General features: G+C 52.0%; 1 protein-coding gene across 5 annotated transcripts in view; it reads right to left on the reverse strand.

Annotated features, from left to right (window-relative positions):
• Window positions 1-1,062: 1,062 nt before the first annotated feature.
• TTC3 (tetratricopeptide repeat domain 3) overlaps window positions 1,063-24,197 on the reverse strand; it is a 1,911,479-nt gene continuing 1,888,344 nt past the window's right edge. For 3 of the 5 annotated variants that reach the window (XM_078656864.1, XM_078656865.1, XM_078656863.1), the window contains one exon: window positions 1,063-1,240. In XM_078656864.1, coding sequence (XP_078512990.1) covers window positions 1,133-1,240 — 108 coding nt within the window. In that variant the 3' untranslated portion in view covers window positions 1,063-1,132. The remainder of the gene's footprint in view (window positions 1,241-24,197) is intronic. The other 2 variants (XM_078656867.1, XM_078656866.1) reach the window with 1 other exon arrangement.

Here is a 24,197-nt window from a genome sequence, read left to right on the forward strand (position 1 = left end):
GCCTTAAACGTCAGGGTCCTAATCTGGGATTGTTCATGTAGGCAGAAAACATGTACATTCTCTAAGGCCTTTAATGCATCCCAATAGAGACCAAGATACCAATTTATCAAGCTTTTTCTACATAATCTAATAGTAAATGCCTCTCACAGGCTTTTCACTATGTTATGAAAATGGCCCCTACGATAGTGTAAAATAAGTGCTAAAGATTCTTAGGATGTGCTTCACTTTCTAATGCTAATCTTCTATGTTATGTCAATAGCCTTTAACCTAAGGGAGGGGCGCCGACATGAAAGCCATGTCATGCTCATGGGAAAAACGCAGCATAATAAAAAAGGAGGAGAGAAAGGCCTCAGAAAGCTGTGCCGTCTTTTGGACAATTATAACTAGCATTACAAAGCCGTGCTAGGCTTCCGGACATTTAGGACTAGCATTACCAATCTGTGATTGCCTTCTAGGCATTTATGACATGCATTACTAAGCTGCGCTTGACTTCTAGACAGTTATGACCATACTTGGCTGTGGACATTTATGACTAGCATTACTAAGCTGCACACGGCTTCTAGACATATATGACTATGCTTGGCTCGTGAACATTTATGACTAGCATTACTAAGCTGCGCTTGGCTTTTAGACATATATGACTATGCTTGGCTCGTGGACATTTATGACTAGCATTACTAAGCTGCGCTTGGCTTCTAGACATTCATGACTATGCTTGTCTCGTGGACATTTATGACTAGCATTACTAAGCTGCGCTTGGCTTTTGGACATTGATGATTAGTATTTCAAAGTTATTATTGGTTTTAGAACATCTAGGACTAGTATTGCAAAGCCATGCTCTGCTTTTGTACAATTATGAATATTGTTAAAAAGCTGTTGTCGGCTTTAGGACATTTATGACTAGTCTTCCATACCTGCGCTCAGATTTTGGACATTTGTGACTAGTATTAGAAAGATGCTCTTAAGTGAGAGTGTCAGGGAAGGCAATCATTGCTTGAGTGAACGGAATGGCGAAACAGTGTGGTACAACAATTTGACTGCACTATATATATATATATATATATATATATATATATATATATATATATATATATATATATATATATATATATATATATATATATCTATAGTATTATGTAGGTCGCTTCCTGCTTGTAAGCACGGGGAAATCTTCATTCAGGAGGACATGAACACGACATGTTGGGCACGTACTTTGTGCGTGCAACCAGGTTTTAATGCACTGCAAAAAGAAAAAGAAATAGCAGTTAAAGATGATACTTTTTTTGATACAACTGTATATTTTACATAAGCACGTGCTGAAATGGATTTTTTTTCACAACAGATTTTATTGTTGACAGGCAAAATAAGCCCAGGAGGATCCAGGGCAATACATTATATACATGATATGGCAGTGGTAAAGATGTCAACTTTTTATATTAAGTTGGTCTGAAAAAAATGAGGACACATAGGGCTGAAGAACATGAAAATAAATAAACAAAGAATAGAAGTGTCACGTCATCCATGTAAGCAATATAGGATAATGACTCCAATTGCGCTAAACTAGCATATGTAAAATTAGTCACAGTTCGCATACCCAACCTTTAAACGTCAAGGCAGATCATCGTTAAAGAGCGCAGGGGAGATAGGTTCAAGATATAAACATCGATCATTGGCCCATCGCTTCCATATTTTCTGGTGTTTCTGGGGTAATTGGTTATTAACGGCTTTGAGTTATTATATTTACGTTTTTTTTGTTAAATGGCAGTTTAGAGGTCTTGAAAACCAGATTGGATCAACTTGCTTATTTGCAGGAATTACAAAGGAAAATGTACCTACTGATAAAACATACTCAGCCAGTAATAACTACGGTACTTTAAGTTCGAAAGGGACCTTTCATTTCCAACTCCTGGAAGCCTTCTTGCAGCAATTGAAATGGCACTTGATACCATACTTACAAGAGTGTCATACATTTCTAACACCTTACATCGCCTACAACTCTCTCTTTTGAATCTGGGCGGATGGCTGAAGATGATCTTTTGCCAGAAGCTAAGCCATAGACAGGGAGTGGTTTTGGCAGCCACAGAAAAGAGTCTAATGGATGAAGAGCACTACAAATATTCCCAGATGACTATATTATGCCCAGCTTTCCTCCGTTCCCAAACCTTGCTATCAAGCTACAGAATGCAATGAAAATAGGAGAAAAGAGACAGGCTGGGCTAGGCTGGGTATAGGACAAGTAGATTACAAAAAAGTGGATGAACCAAACAAAACTAGCTCCCAAATGTATTGCTGTAGTGTTTACTGGACACATCCTTTGCTCACGTGCCCTTTCTTCTACCTTCTGTGAAGTTCTCAGTGGACTCTGGTGAAGGGTTGCAGAATGTGGGGACAGGAGTGCTAAGCGCAGTCGGCTTTGCCCAATCGGCTCTTTGTGCAGGGGCAACTGAAGACCTACAAACCATGACTGGATTTCATGTTTAGTAGGTGCTAGGAATAAGGAATATGGAATTGAGGTCCATGGACAGGGACATCCCTGCACCCACTGCCCATCAGATATAGAACAAGCATTTACAATGCAACGGTCTCGGCATTGCAAAAGTTAGAGCTATTAGCACTGTAAATGAACGCGAGTTTAAGGTCTTGACATTGTAAATGACAAGGTCTTTTATTTATGTTTTAAAAACCAAAACATAAATAAAAGTCATTGTCATTTACAATGCCAATAGCTCAAAGTCGCCTAATGTGTATGGCAAACTACAGTAGCCTCTTGACGAGTGCCCTTTCACTTAATTTTTTACAAATGAAAGCCCTGGCACTTTTTTTTTTACAAATTAAACACGGGTGGTGTCAGTGTGTGCATGGGAGTGGTGGTGTCCGTGTGTGCACGGCAGTGGTGGTGTCCGTGTGTGCACGGCAGTGGTAGTGTCCGTGTGTGCACGGCAGTGGTGGTGTCCGTGTGTGCACGGCAGTGGTGGTGTCCGTGTGTGCATGGCAGTGGTGGTGTCCGTGTGTGCATGGCAGTGGTGGTGTCCGTGTGTGCATGGCAGTGGTGGTGTCCGTGTGTGCATGGGAGTGGTGGTGTCCGTGTGTGCGTGTCCGTGTGTGTAATGAAGGAAGTGATGAGGCGTACACACTTAGGCAACTGAAAAACAAAGCAGTGCCTCTTTGACTGGATTGTCATCCGTTCTTTACTGTAAAAAAAAAAAGCACTTTAATGCATATGAACTAAATGCAGCACATATAGTATAGATACGCAAAAATAAGTATTCTCTAGCTCCTTACCAGCTAAAGATCTAACTCCAGACATTATAGCATCTGCATGCTAATACCTATGTGTGAGTCGGACGTGGTGCACGCGCACATATGCTCACAGCGTGTAAAACATGCAGGAATGGGGCATCAAGGATTCCAACTAAAGATATGTGTGAGCAAATCAATGCGCACATCCCAGTATAGTGGGCACTCCCTCTGGTTCACAAAAAGGACTCCTCTGTTTTTGTTCAAACGTTTATTGGTTTGAATTGAAATTCATATTTTCATTAATGGGTTATTTTTCATCCAGGTTTATCCTTTACACAAAAACAACATTGCTCCAATGCATTTCGAGTTGAAAACTCTTTCTCAAGGAGCTCTGTGAAGGAATGAGAACGATCTAAGTTTGTATCAGCATAGCATTAACAGGAAAATCAAGTGAAAACGACATTCTCAACGGTGAATGACAGCAAAATTAAATGAATGTAAACAATCTGTGCGTAAAAAGCCAGTGTGACTTTTGAACCAAAAGTGACTTATCACATTGTTTCACATGCGTGATCAAATTATGTAAGAGAATGGTCAGTGCACCCAAAAAGGAAACCAAGATATAAAAGCAGATAGTAGGAGAAAGCGGTAGGCAAATGAAAATTTGCTCACGTGTGTGCCGGGCAGACACTGCCGTGCTGGATGGGACGGAAAGAAAAAGCAGGTTAGGAAAACGCTCTGTGGGCGGGTACTAGCGCGTTTGAGACACACTCGAAAGTGTTGTCAAAGCTTACCAAAGCTGGATTCTTCAAGGGACTGCAGGGGTCTCCGGGTTGGTTAGTGGCGACGTGAAGTCGCTGGCTTGCAATGCGGGGTCTCATGCGAGGCTGACTCTGTTATGAACGCGCGGCGGGCTGACTGATCATGAAAATCAAGGAAGGACTAACTCGGAGCGACTTTGGGCGCCATATTGGGACGGGTGTTTGCCGCAAGGGAAAGGATAGTGAAAAGCTAAGAAAGGAGTCGTCAAACAGTGTAAAAAAATGGTAGAGGACACCACAAATAGTAAGACAAAAGGGTTGGTGCAACAAACCATGAATTAATAATCAAAAATAAGTAGTCAAAAAAATGCAACAATAAATTCATGTGTACACAAATATGTAAACATATATGTAAACTCGCACAATTATTAATGTGTCCTTATATACCCAGCCGGGTATTTATAGGAAGCAACTCAGTTCAATGCGGTCATTGAGACCGAACGGTTTATAAGATTGCAAACGGTAAATCCATGAAGTCTCTCTTTGGAGGAGGAACTTGCTGTTATCTCTTCCTTCTTTTTTATCCACAATCTCAAGAATCATGAATTTCAACTGTGCCACTGTATGATGATTTTCCATGAAGTGTACAGCTACACTTGATTTTGCTTGCTTTGTCCTGATATTAGATTTATGTTCATTCAATCTGACTTTCATTTTTCGCTCAGTTTTCCCTATGTAGATTTTCCCACAAGGACACTTGAGAAGATAAATTAGGTTAGACGAGTCGCATGTTGCATTGACTTTTACCTTGATTTCTGTGCCTCTCATTGGGTGGTTGATTTTGTTACCACTGATAATGTTGTTACAATTGTTGCAGTTAAGGCACGGTTTTGTGCCTTTGTAGATGGGTTGAACAGGTGTTGCTTTCGATAGGATTTCCTTGAGGTTGTTGGCACGAGTGTATGCAAAAATTGGAGGATCTTTAAACATATCTTTGAAATCTGGTTCCAAAGCCAAAATTCTCCAATGCTGTAAAATAATCTTCTTGTATCTACCACTTAGTGTGGAATATTTCGAAACAACTACCATCCGGTTTGTTTCTTTTTTCGTTGTCTTTTTAAGAGCTGTTTCACGTGTGATTGCAGATGCTTTTCTTCTTGCTTCCACTGTGGTGTTTGCCGGATAACCTCTGGCTGTGAATCTTAGACTCATTTCGTCAATCCTTTGAATGTATGTATCCGGATTGGATACTATGCGTTTTAATCGTAACATTTGACTGTATGGGAGATGGCGCTTCAATGATTGTTGATGAAAACTTGTGAAATGCAACGTATTATTGCGATCGGTTGGTTTCCTGTGAAGGTCTGTGATTAAACCAGTTTCAGATCTCTTGATCAGTACATCCAAGAAGTTGATTTGTGTATCATCCAGATTCCATGTGATTTGAATTCGATCATCTTTAGTGTTTAGATTGTTGAGTTCATTTTCCAGCGTGGTTCTAGTGCCTTTCCACACAAAAAATAAATCATCGATGTACCGAACGTACATCAGTAGGTTGTTGGTCCAAGTTGGGTTTTCATAGATGTACTGTTGTTCGAAATCAGCCATGTAAATATTGGCGTACGCCGGTGCGGCGCAGTTGCCCATAGACATCCCAGATGATTGTTGGAACCAGTTGTTGTTGTGACAAAAATAGCTATGGTATAAAGTATAAATCATGAGCTCCATGAGGAATACTTTCAAAGTTTCTGAGATGTTGCTGTGTGCTAGGCTCTTTTCAATTGCTTCAATTCCACCTCCGTGTGGAATTGAGGTGTACAAACTATTCACATCTGCGGTGCAGAAGAAAATCTTGTCATTTTTATCTATTTTGATTTCCGACAATTTGAGAATGAATTCCGTTGTGTCTTTTACATAACTTTTCAATTCTTTCACGAATGGTTGCAAATGCCGATCTAGAAATTTTCCCACAGGCTCGTGGAGGGATCCCTTGGTGGACACTATTGGCCGCATGGGTGGGTCCATCAGATTTTTGTGGATTTTCGGTAACAGGGTTATGGTGGGACTTCTTGGAAAATCTACCAATAAGAATTTCCTGGTACGATCATCGATGGTTCCTTTGTCGTGGGCTGCGTTGATAATCACTGTTAGTGTGGTTTTATATAGGTTCGTGGGGTTAGAATCTAATGGAATGTAAGTATCGGTTTTCCCGATATGTTCATCCATTTTGGCGTTGTACATGCTAGAATTCATGACGACGAGAGCCCCGCCTTTATCAGCCTTAATACATTTGATCAATTTGTTATTGGCAATTTTTTTCAATGTATCATTATCTTTCTGTGTTAAATTTCTGTTCTTAGTTTTTTTCCTGAAATTGATTTTTCCCAAATCCTGTTTGACTAAAGTCTCAAAAGTGTCTATACTTTTGTGGCTAACGGGTGGTATATATGAACTTGTGGGGCGTAGTCCACAGAGAAGATCCACTTTCTGATCTGATGATGGTGGAATTACATTTTCGAAGAAGTGGCGTAGTCTTAACTTTCTAGTTAATTTGAATGTGCTGGTCTCCAATTCCAGTTGATTGGTAAATGAAGTGGGGATAAAAGACGTGCCTTTCTGTAAGAATTGAAGCAATTGAAAAGAGCCTAGCACACAGCAACATCTCAGAAACTTTGAAAGTATTCCTCATGGAGCTCATGATTTATACTTTATACCATAGCTATTTTTGTCACAACAACAACTGGTTCCAACAATCATCTGGGATGTCTATGGGCAACTGCGCCGCACCGGCGTACGCCAATATTTACATGGCTGATTTCGAACAACAGTACATCTATGAAAACCCAACTTGGACCAACAACCTACTGATGTACGTTCGGTACATCGATGATTTATTTTTTGTGTGGAAAGGCACTAGAACCACGCTGGAAAATGAACTCAACAATCTAAACACTAAAGATGATCGAATTCAAATCACATGGAATCTGGATGATACACAAATCAACTTCTTGGATGTACTGATCAAGAGATCTGAAACTGGTTTAATCACAGACCTTCACAGGAAACCAACCGATCGCAATAATACGTTGCATTTCACAAGTTTTCATCAACAATCATTGAAGCGCCATCTCCCATACAGTCAAATGTTACGATTAAAACGCATAGTATCCAATCCGGATACATACATTCAAAGGATTGACGAAATGAGTCTAAGATTCACAGCCAGAGGTTATCCGGCAAACACCACAGTGGAAGCAAGAAGAAAAGCATCTGCAATCACACGTGAAACAGCTCTTAAAAAGACAACGAAAAAAGAAACAAACCGGATGGTAGTTGTTTCGAAATATTCCACACTAAGTGGTAGATACAAGAAGATTATTTTACAGCATTGGAGAATTTTGGCTTTGGAACCAGATTTCAAAGATATGTTTAAAGATCCTCCAATTTTTGCATACACTCGTGCCAACAACCTCAAGGAAATCCTATCGAAAGCAACACCTGTTCAACCCATCTACAAAGGCACAAAACCGTGCCTTAACTGCAACAATTGTAACAACATTATCAGTGGTAACAAAATCAACCACCCAATGAGAGGCACAGAAATCAAGGTAAAAGTCAATGCAACATGCGACTCGTCTAACCTAATTTATCTTCTCAAGTGTCCTTGTGGGAAAATCTACATAGGGAAAACTGAGCGAAAAATGAAAGTCAGATTGAATGAACATAAATCTAATATCAGGACAAAGCAAGCAAAATCAAGTGTAGCTGTACACTTCATGGAAAATCATCATACAGTGGCACAGTTGAAATTCATGATTCTTGAGATTGTGGATAAAAAAGAAGGAAGAGATAACAGCAAGTTCCTCCTCCAAAGAGAGACTTCATGGATTTACCGTTTGCAATCTTATAAACCGTTCGGTCTCAATGACCGCATTGAACTGAGTTGCTTCCTATAAATACCCGGCTGGGTATATAAGGACACATTAATAATTGTGCGAGTTTACATATATGTTTACATATTTGTGTACACATGAATTTATTGTTGCATTTTTTTGACTACTTATTTTTGATTATTAATTCATGGTTTGTTGCACCAACCCTTTTGTCTTACTATTTGTGGTGTCCTCTACCATTTTTTTACACTGTTTGACGACTCCTTTCTTAGCTTTTCACTATCCTTTCCCTTGCGGCAAACACCCGTCCCAATATGGCGCCCAAAGTCGCTCCGAGTTAGTCCTTCCTTGATTTTCATGATCAGTCAGCCCGCCGCGCGTTCATAACAGAGTCAGCCTCGCATGAGACCCCGCATTGCAAGCCAGCGACTTCACGTCGCCACTAACCAACCCGGAGACCCCTGCAGTCCCTTGAAGAATCCAGCTTTGGTAAGCTTTGACAACACTTTCGAGTGTGTCTCAAACGCGCTAGTACCCGCCCACAGAGCGTTTTCCTAACCTGCTTTTTCTTTCCGTCCCATCCAGCACGGCAGTGTCTGCCCGGCACACACGTGAGCAAATTTTCATTTGCCTACCGCTTTCTCCTACTATCTGCTTTTATATCTTGGTTTCCTTTTTGGGTGCACTGACCATTCTCTTACATAATTTGATCACGCATGTGAAACAATGTGATAAGTCACTTTTGGTTCAAAAGTCACACTGGCTTTTTACGCACAGATTGTTTACATTCATTTAATTTTGCTGTCATTCACCGTTGAGAATGTCGTTTTCACTTGATTTACCTGTTAATGCTATGCTGATACAAACTTAGATCGTTCTCATTCCTTCACAGAGCTCCTTGAGAAAGAGTTTTCAACTCGAAATGCATTGGAGCAATGTTGTTTTTGTGTAAAGGATAAACCTGGATGAAAAATAACCCATTAATGAAAATATGAATTTCAATTCAAACCAATAAACGTTTGAACAAAAACAGAGGAGTCCTTTTTGTGAACCAGAGGGAGTGCCCACTATACTGGGATGTGCGCATTGATTTGCTCACACATATCTTTAGTTTACACTTCGGCGTAAACGGACGGTTACGCCTCCAGTTGGAGCACCTTTATACTCAATTAAAAATAAGACGAAGAGTTCAACTTTCCCAATCGACAACAGCAGTGCATTGCCCATCTCATTTTTTGGCATCAAGGATTCCCACACGTTGCTCAAAAATGTGTATTCCCTATTATGTCCGCTCCCCCCGAATTAACAGAACTCTCACATAAATAAGAGGGATTACTCCTGGCTAGATGTAACAAAGGCCAAAGTGTGCAAAACTTACATAGTAGGAACAGATTAATCTAAAAGGGCAGAATATGCATTTTTACAAACATCCAACTGTTAAAAATATATGCAGCGATCACAAGTAAAATAACCAAAATCCTGAACACTTCTACAACCTCTCATAACAAAAGCTCTTCAAAAATCAAACTATAAATATGCAGTGAACTAATTTTTGAAACGCCTTTGTATGAGTCAAAATGAAAGTATACTCTGTAAAACACAATAATGAAGGAATAGACTTTGAATTGTACAGACCTTGGTCAAACACAATGATCAACTGCAGACCAGTAAGATGCAAACACTGCAATGTGCAAATGTGTATTCTTGAGCGGACATTACGCAATGTAATCATGACAGCCTCGCATGCAAAATAACGAAGAAAAATCAAGTTATTTTCTATTTACAGTACATCATGACAAGTCTTCCTTGGCATTTGGCAACACAATGACGACATTTTCCGTCAATACCATAGTACATCAGCTTGGCACACAACTGAAGGGCAACACTAAAAATGTATCAAATAGAAATTCTGTACAAGTGCACTTTGCAGGCAGCACAGGGGAAGGAGACCTGGCTAGAAACTGCTAGTGAAAAACCTGACCCTGCTTGTTGATCAGCGCCGCGCCCTGGTATGCAGACTCCCCCTGCATTCCACAGAGGCGTGCGACACGATCCAGCCTGCCATGCATGCCGTGGAGACAAGACCTGGCCGCGCGCACAACGTTATCCTATGGAAAAACGCTGCGCGCGGCCAGGTCTTGTCTCACTTCAGCGACTCAGACTGCTGAGACGCCGACAATAGTTCTCGGCGAGAACGCGCTTTCAGCGCGTTATAGCCGAGCCCTAAAAAGTAGGATTCTTATCTCAGTCCACATCAGTGCAAGACTGTTTAGCAGGCCCTGGGAATGGAGTGTGGTGGACAGGGCCTCAGTGCAAGAAATGACCAAAGGCCCTGCATCCACAGCTTGCTGGGTATGGCCAAAGATTGTCTCATTGCACTGGCAGCAGCATTATCCTTGTAAGGCAATGCCTCTTTTTCGTAGGATCACACCTATGTTTTTTTTTTTTTTACTGACGCTGGTTTTTCGACTCAGAGTGCACTGATGTCTGCTAACCAGATCTCAGTGCCAGTGCACTGACCCCAAAAAGTGTAAGTTACATTGGCAATACCCAATTGGCATAGCCACCTTACCTTTAAGTCTCTAGCTTATGATACCCAGGGCCTGTAAGTTAGAGAGTCACCCCAAGGGATTGCAGCACTGATTGTGCCACCCTGAGTGTTACAAAGGTAAAAAGAGTCTCCTATTTTGCCACTGCAGACTGGAAGAACAGTTTCAAATTGCAATTTAAAGCCATGGCAAAGTCAAATGTCCCCCTGAAACATGTGTAAATCACCACATAGCATGCCTACTGAGCCCTAAGGCAGGATGCAGCAGATTTCATGGACAGAACATGTATTTTTTGTGTTCTGGCAGTAAAAATGTGAAACTGCTTTTTTTCATTACTGTTAGACCTGGCACCATTGGCGTGGGTCGCCCTTCCATTTTTTCTGTTGCCTCATGTGTTTTTGCTGGTATTAGATGCTTTGGGCACTGTGCCACTGCTATTCAGTGCCACAGTGCAAGTGCTCCCTATTTAAATTGATGTACTTATCAGTGGTTCCATGTTTGGCTATTTGGTTTACATGTCAGACCCGAGTCTAGTGCACTGAGTGTGCCCAGGCGTGTAAATCCAAATGCTGCTGGTGGGCATGCAGCACTAGTTGTGCCACCCACAGAATCAGCCTTGTAAAATGTGTCTAAGGTCTGCCATTGCAGAGCTTGTGTGCAGTCTGGTACTGTCATGCTGACTGGGCAAGTGCACCCACTTCCCAGTCCCTAAACCTTCCCTTTTCTTCATATCAGTCCCCCCGATGGTAGGCCCAAGGGCAGGGTGAATTGTAAGTATAAGGTAGGACAAGCCCTGATGTCTGTGGCATGTCCTAATAGTGAATTACAGCCATTTCTGTTTTTCACTATTGCAAGGCTACCTGTTCTCCATGGGCCAGAATGGGCTGTTAGAGTTATTACATTTTATAATCCTAACTGTCTCAGAGAACATGGTAGAAATTCGAGTTTAGTATGCCTGAACTCAGAATAATAAAATACATCTTTTAGTAAAGTTTATTTTAATATTCTGTGTTTGCAAATACCACTTTTGGAAAGTAGGTATTTGCTTGTCTAACCATTCAAACCTGCCTCTGCTAGTTTGTGTATTCCTAGGTCTGGTTTTGTGAGTGACAGGGCTGGGGAATTCCAGGAGACACGCTGAGTCACCCAGTGGTGAATAGAGAGATCTGCATCTAGATGGGAGGGAGGAGTTGCACCTGAACCATGAATAGGGCTGTGCCTTCCTTCCACAATGCTGGCTCCACCCCCTGGGGAGCGGCTGATGTCTCTGCCCTGCACACGGAAATAAGAGAAGGAGTCCTGTAAACAAAGTGCTCCAGGACTGTACTTGCCTTCCACAATGCTGGCTCCACCTCATGTGGGGCGTAAGATGTGCATGCCCTGCACTGTGAAAGGAAAGGAGAAGTCTGGTAAACAGAGTGCTTCAGAAATGGTTTGGACTGGGCAAAGGCCCCTCAGAGAACAAAGGATTTCTGGGTATAAATATTGGGACCTTGATCCCATGAACATAGATCACTTTTGGACTACAAGAAGAAACCTTTACTGAGGAGAGGAACCTGAAGAAAACTGAGGAGAGACTATTCCCAAGCTGAAGTGCTGCTTAGGGGATTAGCCTGCAGTGGTTGCCTTACTGCCAAAGGAAGGAGAAAGGAACTTTGTGTACTTTACTTTCAACTTGTGAAGGATCTCCAAGGGCTTGGAAAAGAGCTTGCCTCCTGCTCAAGTCTCAGGGACCACAGATTTCACCCCCGAGCTCCACAGAGTTCTTTTAAAAGTGCCTGCTGCTGATTTGGGCCTTCTGAGGAACTGCGTGTCGCAAGGAGCTGGAAGCGCGACTCAATGAGAAGAAGCGTGTCGCTGTGCCTGCCGTCGCAACTCCGAAGGAGTGTGTCGCCGCTGGAACTGTTGCACTGCACCGCATCGGAGAGAAGAGTGCCGCAACGAAGAGGAAGCGTGTCGCCATCGCTGCTGCTGCCGCAACCCCCGAAGAAGAAGGGTGTCGCCGCTGTAGTAGTCGCAATGCACCGCATCAGGAGAAGAATCTCCCAACGAGGTCGGAGCGTGTCGCCGTCGCTGTGCCTGCCGTCGCAACTCCGAAGGAGGGTGTCGCCGCTGGAACTGTCGCATTGCACCGCATCGACCAAGAGCACCTCGCATCCCTGAGAAGCGCGCCGCCGTCGCATCTTGGATGGCACCGCTGTAGTTGTCGCATCGAGCGGAATCTTCACGCATCGTGGAGAAGAGCGTTGCCGCTATAGCTGTTGCCGTCGCCGCTGCAGTCCACGCATCGAACCAAGAACTTCTCGCATCCAGTGGTCGAAGTGGGAAAACAAAAGTAGGGGAACTGTGGGTGGAGAATCAGGGGGCGGGAATAACCGAAGATTAAATCAGTGGGCGGAGTCAGGGGTGTGGCTAGAAATAGCAAAACATACCAATTTTTTGTACGTTTAGCATTTCACTGACCAGTTACAGCTTATAACATTATTTAATTAAAAGAATGGATATGTTTATTTGAGGTTTAATTCAGGAAAAAGCAAACACGCATAGGGATTACAGGTTTATGTAAAGCATGTGAAATATAAGCAGGAACAACATGTTACCTTAATGCTTTTACTCTCATTGTTCAGAAATCCATGATTATTTTTTGTCTCAAACATTGAGGTCATGAATACAGGGCTCCTTATGTACACATGTGTTAAGCAAGGCTCAGAAGAGAAAGGGATTCTTCAGGAGAATCTAGACTCAAGGAAACCCACAAAGGCTCCTTCATATTCATGTCAGCCAGCTAGCTGCTCAATCATAATATAGCAAAAAGAACAACTGGTGGACAGAATCCAGAACGATATCATACATTCACCCCAGTACAGAGATCTGGGCCTAAATCCATTGTTTCTTTGCTCACCATGCCATTCCAGTTTGGACCCAGCCATATGCAAATCAGTCTTGATCCTGCACCCAATGAGAACAGTCCAGCCCGAACTGCCAGGCCAGGTCCTCCCTGGACCGGAATCAAGCATCCTAGGACCGGTTTCGGGCTTTCAGCCCTCATCAACCAGGATAGCTTAATTCCAGTGGCATGGAGAGCACGGGACTATTGTCTGAGCATACCTGTCCCACTCGGGGTGACAAATGCAAAAAGAACAATTGATGGACAGAAGGCAGATCAATGTCATACATTCACCCCAGTTCAGAGATCTGGGCTTAAATCCATCGTTTTTTGCTCAGCATGCCATTCCAGTTTGGACCGAGCCATATGCAAATCAGTCTTGATCCTGCACCCAATGTGAACAGTCCAGCCCGAACTGCCAGGCCATATGTATTCAAGTGTCCTTTCATTCGGGAAGTGAACACAAATCAGTACCCTACTGAACTATGCACATAACATATTGCTCTTTGATATGCATGGTACATGTTCTTTGCAGCAGGCATATTACCACTCTGCACTACCATAGATGAGTAAAACAGCCACTAGACAAAACATGCTCCCATCTCTCTCCAGCAGGTACATTGATCACCAAAGTTATATTGGCACTTGTATTGTTGACCGAAACCTGCTGAATATACAAAGAACTTTGCAGTGTTTTTAAAACTCCTGCACTTGTACAAAACCGGTCCCCCCAAACTAAACTGGCCCCCTACCCTTCCAGTCGCCCTGGGAAACGCCTGCTCCTGCCCTTTCACTGCTCCAGTCCAGTCAGTACTCCTGCTCATGCTCGATCAACACTCCTGCTTCGTCAATTCCCCTGCCCCCTCCCTTCTCCTGGCCCGTCACTTCTCTTGGCCCGTCACTTCTACTGGCCCTTCACCTCTCCTGCCCGTCACCTCTCCTTCCCGTCATGTCTCCTGCCCGTCATGTCACCTGCCTGTCATGTCACCTGCCCGTCACTTCTTGTGCCCTGTTGCCTCTCCTTCCACATCTCCTCTCCTGCCCCATCACTGCTCCTGCCCCGTCACCTCCCCTGCCCCGTCACCTCCCCTGCCCCGTCACCTCCCCTGCCCCGTCACCTCTCCTGCCCTGTCGCCTCTCCTATCACGTCTCCTCTCCTGCCCCGTCTCCTCTCCTGCCCCGTCGCCTCTCCTGCCCCGTCGCTTCTCCTGCCCAGTCACTGCTCCTGCCCAGTCACTGCTCCTGCCCAGTCACTGCTCCTGCCCAGTCACTGCTCCTGCCCAGTCACTGCTCCTGCCCCGTTCATTGTTCCTGCCCCGTTCACTGCTCCTGCCCCGTTCACTGCTCTTGCCCCTTTCACTGCTCCTGCCCCTTTCACTGCTCCTGTCCTGTTCCCTGCTCCTGTCCTGTTCCCTGCTCCTGTCCTGTTCCCTGCTCCTGTCCTGTTCTCTGCTCCTGCCCCGTTCACCGCTCCTGGTCCTTTCACCGCTCCTGGTCCTTTCACCGCTCCTGTCCTTTCACCGCTCCTGTCCTTTCACCGCTCACGCCCGGTTACTGCTCTAGCTCATACCCCGTCACCTCCCCTGCCCCGCCCCCTCCCCTGCCCCGTCACCTACCCTGCCCCGTCACCTACCCTGCCCCGTCACCTCCCCTGCCCCGTCACCTCTCCTGCCCCGTCACCTCTCCTGCCCCGTCACCTCTCCTGCCCCGTCACCTCTCCTGCCCATTACCTCCCCTGCCCCGTCATCTCTCCTGCCCCGTCACCTCCCCTGCCCCGTCACCTCCCCTGCCCCGTCACCTCTCGTGCCCCATCACCTCTCCTGCCCCGTCACCTCTCGTGCCCTTCAGCTCCCCTGCCCAGTCACCTCCCCTGCCCCGTCACCTCTCGTGCCCCGTCACCTCTCGTGCCCCGTCACCTCTCCTGCCCCATCACCTCTCGTGCCCTTCACCTCCCCTGCCCCGTCACCTCCCCTGCCCCGTCACCTCCCCTGTCACCTCCCCTGCCCCGTCACCTCTCCTGCCCCGTCACCTCTCCTGCCCGTCACCTCCCCTGCCCCGTCACCTCCCCTGCCCCGTCACCTCCCCTGCCCCGTCACCTCTCCTGCCCCGTCACCTCTCGTGCCCCATCACCTCTCCTGCCCCGTCACCTCTCCTGCCCGTCACCTCCCCTGCCCCGTCACCTCCCCTGCCCCGTCACCTCCCCTGCCCCGTCACCTCCCCTGCCCCGTCACCTCCCCTGCCCCGTCACCTCCCCTGCCCCGTCACCTCTCCTGCCCCGTCACCTCTCCTGCCCGTCACCTCCCCTGCCCCGTCACCTCCCCTGCCCCGTCACCTCTCCTGCCCCGTCACCTCTCCTGCCCCGTCACCTCACCTGCCCCGTCACCTCTCCTGCCCCGTCACCTCTCCTGCCCCGTCACCTCTCCTGCCCCGTCACCTCCCCTGCCCCGTCACCTCCCCTGCCCCGTCACCTCTCCTGCCCCGTCACCTCTCCAGCCCCGTCACCTCTCCAGCCTCGTCACCTCTCCTGCCCCGTCACCTCTCCTGCCCCGTCACCTCTCGTGCCCCGTCACCTCCCCTGCCCCGTCACCTCTCCTGCCCCGTCACCTCTCCTGCCCCGTCACCTCTCCTGCCCCGTCACCTCCCCTGCCCCGTCACCTCCCCTGCCCCGTCACCTCTCCAGCCTCGTCACCTCTCCAGCCTCGTCACCTCTCCAGCCTCGTCACCTCTCCTGCCCCGTCACCTCTCGTGCCCCGTCACCTCCCCTGCCCCGTCACCTCCCCTGCCCCCTCACCTCCCCTGCCCCGTCACCTCCCCTGCCCCGTCACCTCCCCTGCCCCGTCACCTCCCCTGCCCCGTCACCTCTCCTGCCCCGTCACCCCTCCTGTCCTGTCACCTCTCCTGCCCCGTCACCTCTCCTGCCCCGTCACCTCTTCTGCCCCGTCACCTCTCCTGCCCCGTCACCTCACCAGCCCCGTCACCTCTCCTGCCCCGTCACCTCTCCTGCCCCGTCACCTCTCCTGCCCCGTCACCTCCCCTGCCCCGTCACCTCCCCTGCCCCGTCACCTCTCCAGCCTCGTCACCTCTCCAGCCTCGTCACCTCTCCTGCCCCGTCACCTCTCGTGCCCGTCACCTCCCCTGCCCCGTCACCTCTCGTGTCCCGTCACCTCTCCTGCCCCCTCACCTCCCCTGCCCCCTCACCTCTCCTGCCCCCTCACCTCTCCTGCCCCGTCACCTCCCCTGCCCCGTCACCTCCCCTGCCCCGTCACCTTCCCTGCCCCGTCACCTCTCCTGCCCCGTCACCTCCCCTGCCCCGTCACCTCCCCTGCCCCGTCACCTCTCCTGCCCCGTCACCTCTCGTGCCCGTCACCTCCCCTGCGCCGTCACCACCCCTGTCCCGTCACCTCTCCTGCCCCGTCACCTCCCCTGCCCCGTCACCTCTCCTGCCCCGTCACCTCTCGTGCCCCATCACCTCTCCTGCCCCGTCACCTCTCGTGCCCTTCACCTCCCCTGCCCCGTCACCTCCCCCGTCACCTCCCCTGCCCCGTCACCTCCCCTGCCCAGTCACCTCCCCTGCCCCGTCACCTCTCCTGCCCCGTCACCTCTCCTGCCCGTCACCTCCCCTGCCCCGTCACCTCCCCTGCCCCGTCACCTCTCCTGCCCCGTCACCTCCCCTGCCCCGTCACCTCCCCTGCCCCGTCACCTCCCCTGCCCCGTCACCTCTCCTGCCCCGTCACCTCCCCTGCCCCGTCACCTCTCCTGCCCCATCACCTCTCGTGCCCGTCACCTCCCCTGCGTTGTCACCACCCCTGTCCCGTCACCTCCCCTGCCGCGTCACCTCCCCTGCCCCGTCACCTCTCCTGCCCCGTCACCTCTCGTGCCCCATCACCTCTCCTGCCCCGTCACCTCTCGTGCCCTGCACCTCCCCTGCCCCGTCACCTCTCCTGCCCCGTCACCTCCCCTGCCCCGTCACCTCCCCTGCCCCGTTACCTCCCCTGCCCCGTCACCTCTCCAGCCTCGTCACCTCTCCAGCCTCGTCACCTCTCCTGCCCCGTCACCTCTCCTGCCCCGTCACCTCTCCTGCCCCGTCACCTCTCCTGCCCCGTCACCTCCCCTGCCCCGTCACCTCTCCTGCCCCGTCACCTCTCCTGCCCCGTCACCTCTCCTGCCCCGTCACTTACCCTGCCCCGTCACCTCCCCTGCCCCGTCACCTCCCCTGCCCCGTCACCTCCCCTGCCCCGTCACCTCCCCTGCCCCGTCACCTCTCCTGCCCCGTCACCTCCCCTGCCCTGTCACCTCTCCTGCCCCATCACCTCTCGTGCCCGTCACCTCCCCTGCGTTGTCACCACCCCTGTCCCGTCACCTCACCTGCCGCGTCACCTCCCCTGCCCCGTCACCTCTCCTGCCCCGTCACCTCCCCTGCCCCGTCACCTCTCCTGCCCCGTCACCTCTCCTGCCCCGTCACCTCTCCTGCCCGTCACCTCCCCTGCCCCGTCACCTCTCGTGTCCCGTCACCTCTCCTGCCCCGTCACCTCTCCTGCCCCGTCACCTCTCCTGCCCCGTCACCTCTCCTGCCCCGTCACCTCTCGTGCCCCGTCACCTCCCCTGCCCCGTCACCTCCCCTGCCCCGTCACCTCCCCTGCCCCGTCACCTCTCCTGCCCCGTCACCCCTCCTGTCCTGTCACCTCTGCTGCCCCGTCACCTCTCCTGCCCCGTCACCTCTTCTGCCCCGTCACCTCTCCTGCCCCGTCACCTCACCAGCCCCGTCACCTCTCCTGCCCCGTCACCTCTCCTGCCCCGTCACCTCTCCTGCCCCGTCACCTCCCCTGCCCCGTCACCTCCCCTGCCCCGTCACCTCTCCAGCCTCGTCACCTCTCCAGCCTCGTCACCTCTCCTGCCCCGTCACCTCTCGTGCCCGTCACCTCCCCTGCCCCGTCACCTCTCGTGTCCCGTCACCTCTCCTGCCCCCTCACCTCCCCTGCCCCCTCACCTCTCCTGCCCCGTCACCTCCCCTGCCCCGTCACCTCCCCTGCCCCGTCACCTCTCCTGCCCCGTCACCTCCCCTGCCCCGTCACCTCCCCTGCCCCGTCACCTCTCCTGCCCCGTCACCTCTCGTGCCCGTCACCTCCCCTGCGCCGTCACCACCCCTGTCCCGTCACCTCCCCTGCCCCGTCACCTCCCCTGCCCCGTCACCTCTCCTGCCCCGTCACCTCTCGTGCCCTTCACCTCCCCTGCCCCGTCACCTCCCCCGTCACCTCCCCTGCCCCGTCACCTCCCCTGCCCCATCACCTCCCCTGCCCCGTCACCTCTCCTGCCCCGTCACCTCTCCTGCCCGTCACCTCCCCTGCCCCGTCACCTCCCCTGCCCCGTCACCTCTCCTGCCCCGTCACCTCCCCTGCCCCATCACCTCCCCTGCCCCGTCACCTCCCCTGCCCCGTCACCTCCCCTGCCCCGTCACCTCCCCTGCCCCGTCACCTCTCCTGCCCCATCACCTCTCGTGCCCGTCACCTCCCCTGCGTTGTCACCACCCCTGTCCCGTCACCTCACCTGCCGCGTCACCTCCCCTGCCCCGTCACCTCTCCTGCCCCGTCACCTCCCCTGCCCCGTCACCTCTCCTGCCCCGTCACCTCTCCTGCCCCGTCACCTCTCGTGCCCGTCACCTCCCCTGCCCCGTCACCTCTCGTGTCCCGTCACCTCTCCTGCCCCGTCACCTCTCCTGCCCCGTCACCTCTCCTGCCCCGTCACCTCTCGTGCCCCGTCACCTCCCCTGCCCCGTCACCTCCCCTGCCCCGTCACTTCCCCTGCCCCGTCACCTCCCCTGCCCAGTCACCTCTCCTGCCCCGTCACCCCTCCTGTCCCGTCACCCCTCCTGCCCCGTCACCTCTCCTGCCCCGTCACCTCTCCTGCCCCGTCACTTCCCCTGCCCCGTCACCTCCCCTGCCCCGTCACCTCCCCTGCCCCGTCACCTCTCCAGCCTCGTCACCTCTCCAGCCTCGTCACCTCTCCTGCCCCGTCACCTCTCCTGCCCCGTCACCTCTCGTGCCCCGTCACCTCCCCTGCCCCGTCACCTCCCCTGCCCCGTCACCTCCCCTGCCCCGTCACCTCCCCTGCCCCGTCACCTCTCCTGCCCCGTCACCTCTCCTGCCCCGTCACCTCCCCTGCCCCGTCACCTCTCCAGCCTCGTCACCTCTCCAGCCTCGTCACCTCTCCTGCCCCGTCACCTCTCGTGCCCGTCACCTCCCCTGCCCCGTCACCTCTCGTGTCCCGTCACCTCTCCTGCCCCCTCACCTCCCCTGCCCCCTCACCTCTCCTGCCCCGTCACCTCCCCTGCCCCGTCACCTCCCCTGCCCCGTCACCTCTCCTGCCCCGTCACCTCCCCTGCCCCGTCACCTCCCCTGCCCCGTCACCTCTCCTGCCCCGTCACCTCTCGTGCCCGTCACCTCCCCTGCGCCGTCACCACCCCTGTCCCGTCACCTCCCCTGCCCCGTCACCTCCCCTGCCCCGTCACCTCTCCTGCCCCGTCACCTCTCGTGCCCTTCACCTCCCCTGCCCCGTCACCTCCCCCGTCACCTCCCCTGCCCCGTCACCTCCCCTGCCCCATCACCTCCCCTGCCCCGTCACCTCCCCTGCCCCGTCACCTCTCCTGCCCCGTCACCTCTCCTGCCCGTCACCTCCCCTGCCCCGTCACCTCCCCTGCCCCGTCACCTCTCCTGCCCCGTCACCTCCCCTGCCCCATCACCTCCCCTGCCCCGTCACCTCCCCTGCCCCGTCACCTCTCCTGCCCCGTCACCTCCCCTGCCCCGTCACCTCTCCTGCCCCATCACCTCTCGTGCCCGTCACCTCCCCTGCGTTGTCACCACCCCTGTCCCGTCACCTCACCTGCCGCGTCACCTCCCCTGCCCCGTCACCTCTCCTGCCCCGTCACCTCCCCTGCCCCGTCACCTCTCCTGCCCCGTCACCTCTCCTGCCCCGTCACCTCTCCTGCCCCGTCACCTCTCCTGCCCCGTCACCTCCCCTGCCCCGTCACCTCTCGTGTCCCGTCACCTCTCCTGCCCCGTCACCTCTCCTGCCCCGTCACCTCTCCTGCCCCGTCACCTCTCGTGCCCCGTCACCTCCCCTGCCCCGTCACCTCCCCTGCCCCGTCACTTCCCCTGCCCCGTCACCTCCCCTGCCCAGTCACCTCTCCTGCCCCGTCACCCCTCCTGTCCCGTCACCCCTCCTGCCCCGTCACCTCTCCTGCCCCGTCACCTCTCCTGCCCCGTCACCTCTCCTGCCCCGTCACCTCTCCTGCCCCGTCACCTCACCTGCCCCGTCACCTCTCCTGCCCGTCACCTCTCCTGCCCCGTCACCTCTCCTGCCCCGTCACCTCTCCTGCCCCGTCACCTCTCCTGCCCCGTCACCTCTCGTGCCCGTCACCTCCCCTGCCCGTCACCTCTCGTGCCCCGTTACCTCTCATGCCCCGTTACCTCTCCTGCCCCCTCACCTCTCCTACCCTGTCAATTCTCCTGCCCCGACACCTCTCCTGCCCTAGTACCTCTCCTTTCCTGTCGCCTCTTCTGTCCGGTCACTGTGGTCACTGTTCCTGCCCAGTTCACTTCACTCTGTGTACAACATTGACAAAGGTGTCAAGTTCCCCACAGTACTCTGCTGGGGGAAAGCTCCTCTCTAATCACCAATCTCTGGGGCACTTGATATGTTAAAGGCAGAGGGCGGCCGCATTGTCATTCTAAAGGGGCTAATCTGCCTCAATCGGAATGACAATGGCCTGCCCTCGGCCTGCGCGAGCTCAGTGGCTGCTGCAGCCTCTGGAGTTCAACAGAGAAGTGCGAGCAGCCCCTGGAAGCGGAATGAAAAAAGTAATCTTTTTAAAGTTGGACTATTCTTGCCGTCCCGGGACGCTTTTTTGAAAGCAATAAGTAGGGGAACGGACTGAACAATTTTTTAGAAGTAGGGGCACGCCGTGCCCTTCCGTCACCGCCCACTTCTATCACTGCTCGCATCCCCGAGAAGCGTGCCACATCTGGAAGATCTTCACGTCTTTATTTCTTTGCACCTGACTTTGTCGCATTTCCCATCGCTGCGACATTGCTTATCGTGGAAGCTCAACGCAACTTAAGGTACATTGACGCAGAGAGTCGCATCTAAGAACTGAACTGAACTGAACTAAGCTTAAAGCACAAGTTACTACTTGTGTAACGATATATCTGTAAGAGACATTAGTTAGTATTAGATTCCTTACCTTAGAATATCCCCAGGCGTCAGACTGGATCCGGAAATTTTTGCGAAGCAGTACCCTTGCGCGTCGGTAGGCGTCGTCTGCGGCTCCGCGTCCGTCGTCGGCATCGTGGGCGCCGTGATGACGTCGTCGGAGTACTTAGACGCCGCCTCCGCGTGCTAACGTCAGTTCTTAGACACAGCTTTTCCGCGCCAGAAACGCAGAGTCATGTTAAAAACCAACACTGATGCCATTGAAACTAGGGCCCTGAAGGGGACAACCCTAACCCTAGATAGTGGTTCGCAGAACGGGGAGGATGGGTGGGTCGGTAAGGAATCTAATACTAACTTATGTCTCTTACAGATATATCGTTACACAAGTAGTAGCTTGTGCATCTGAAAGAGACACGTTAGTATTAGATTCCTTACCTTAGAATAGATACCCCAGCAATACCAACCCCGGTGGTGGGTCTGCGAACCAATAATCACACCAGAAAGTCCTGGAGGACGGAACGGCCAAAGAAGCCATCCCTCCGGACTTGACTGTCCAGGCAGTAGTGTCTCGCAAACTTGTGCAGCGATGCCCACGTAGCTGCCTGACAGATGTCTTTTAAGGGCACACCTCTGCCCAGGGCAGTGGTGGTCGCCGTCGCTCGGGTAGAATGAGCCCGCAGTCCAACCGGGGGCTCCTTCCTAGCCAAGGAGTAGCAAGCCTGGATACACAGGATGATCCACCGGGATATGGTCCTCTTGTGCACCGCTTTCCCCTTCTTAGCGCCCACGTAACCAACAGAGAGTTGGTCATCCACCCGGAACTGGCGTGTGCGATCCAAATAGAATGAGAGCGCACGTTTTGGGTCCAGACGGTGGAGCCGCTCTTCCTCTTTAGAGGGATGCGGTGGCGGGAAGAAGGTTGGCAAGGTGATAGACTGCCCGATGTGAAAGGCCGTGACAACCTTGGGCAGGAAAGAAGGTTTGGTACGAAGCACCACTTTGTCCGGATGGACAGAAAGGAAAGGTGGAGTACAAGAAAGAGCCTGGAGCTCACTCACTCTCCTGGCAGAGGTGATGGCAACCAGGAAAGCAGTCTTCAAGGTCAGAAGGCGAAGAGGACAGTTGTGAAGTGGCTCAAAGGGAGCGCACATCAGGAACGTTAAAACCAGGTTCAAGTCCCACTGAGGCATCACAAACGGAACAGGAGGAAACGTGTGAGTGATGCCCTTAAGAAATCTGTTAACAATAGGGGACTTGAACAAAGAAGGCTGATCAGGTAGCCTGAGAAAGGCTGAAAGGGCAGAAAGGTAGCCCTTGATAGTGCCCAGAGCAGAGCCCTGCTGGGCAAGAGAAAGAAGGAAGAGAAGAACCTCAGAAAGAGGGGCAGAAAGTGGATCCACAGCCTTTGCTGTGCACCATGCCACAAATCTGTTCCACCTGCAGGCGTATACCGACTTTGTGGAGGGACGCCTGGCTGCCAGAATGATGTTACAGACTTCAGGAGGCAAGTCAAATGGCCTCAACTGTCGCCGCTCAATCTCCAAGCATGGAGGTGGAGACTGGACAGGTTCGGGTGGAGGACCGTCCCCTGCTGCTGCGACAGAAGGTCCTCCTGAAGAGGCAGACGAACCGGGGGATCGACTGACATACTGAGTAGCTCTGGATACCAGAACCTTCGTGCCCAGTCCGGAGCCACAAGGATGACTTGGGGCCGGTCGCGCTTGATCTTCTTCAGCACTCTGGGCAGAAGTGGTATAGGCGGAAAGGCGTACAACAGACCGCAACTCCACTCGCGACGAAAAGCGTCTCCAAGCGAGTGCCGCCTTGGAAATTCCAACGCGCAGAACTGATGACATTGCGCGTTCTCTTCGGTGGCGAATAGATCTAACCAAGGCTCTCCCCATCGCTGAAAGAGGCCTTGCGCCACGTCCGAGTTCAGACGCCATTCGTGATCCATCATGCACCGACGGCTGAGCTCGTCCGCCCTGGCGTTCAGAGAACCAGCCAGGTGTTGAGCCACCAGGGTCACGCCCTGGCGTTCCAGCCATTGCCAGAGGCGAAGAGCCTCTTGACAAAGGATCCACGACCCCACCCCGCCTTGTTTGTTGCAGTACCACATAGCGGTGGTGTTGTCCGTGAACACCTGCACTTCACTCCCCCGGACAGAGGGGAGGAATGCCTTCAGCGCTAGACGAATCGCCCTGAGCTCCAACAGGTTGATGTGGAGCCGGGTCTCCGCCGGAGACCAGAGGCCTCTGATCTCCGCCTCTCCCATGTGGCCTCCCCAGCCCTGGAGGGACGCGTCCGTCTCAACTACGTGCTCCGGCTGGGGAAGGGAGAGGGATCTGCCGCTGACCCAATCGCGGTCCGTAAGCCACCACTGCAGCTGTCTCGCAGTGCCCTCCGAGATCAGGACGTGGTCGGATAGGTTGCCCTGATGCTGGGCCCACTGAAACTTCAGGTCCCACTGCAGAGCCCGCATCCGCCACCTGGCGTGATGTACCAGTAGGATGCAGGAGGCCATCAGCCCCAGAAGCCGCAGCGTCAACCTGACCGAAACCCGGGATAACGGCTGAAAGATGGGAATCAGAGCCTGAATATCCCGGACCCGCTGTTCGGGCGGATAAACCCGAAACCTCGCCGAGTCCAGAACCGCTCCGAT

The sequence above is a fragment of the Lissotriton helveticus genome, chromosome 8 (assembly GCF_964261635.1).
Source record: "Lissotriton helveticus chromosome 8, aLisHel1.1, whole genome shotgun sequence".
In the NCBI taxonomy this organism is placed as follows: Eukaryota; Metazoa; Chordata; class Amphibia; order Caudata; family Salamandridae; genus Lissotriton; species Lissotriton helveticus.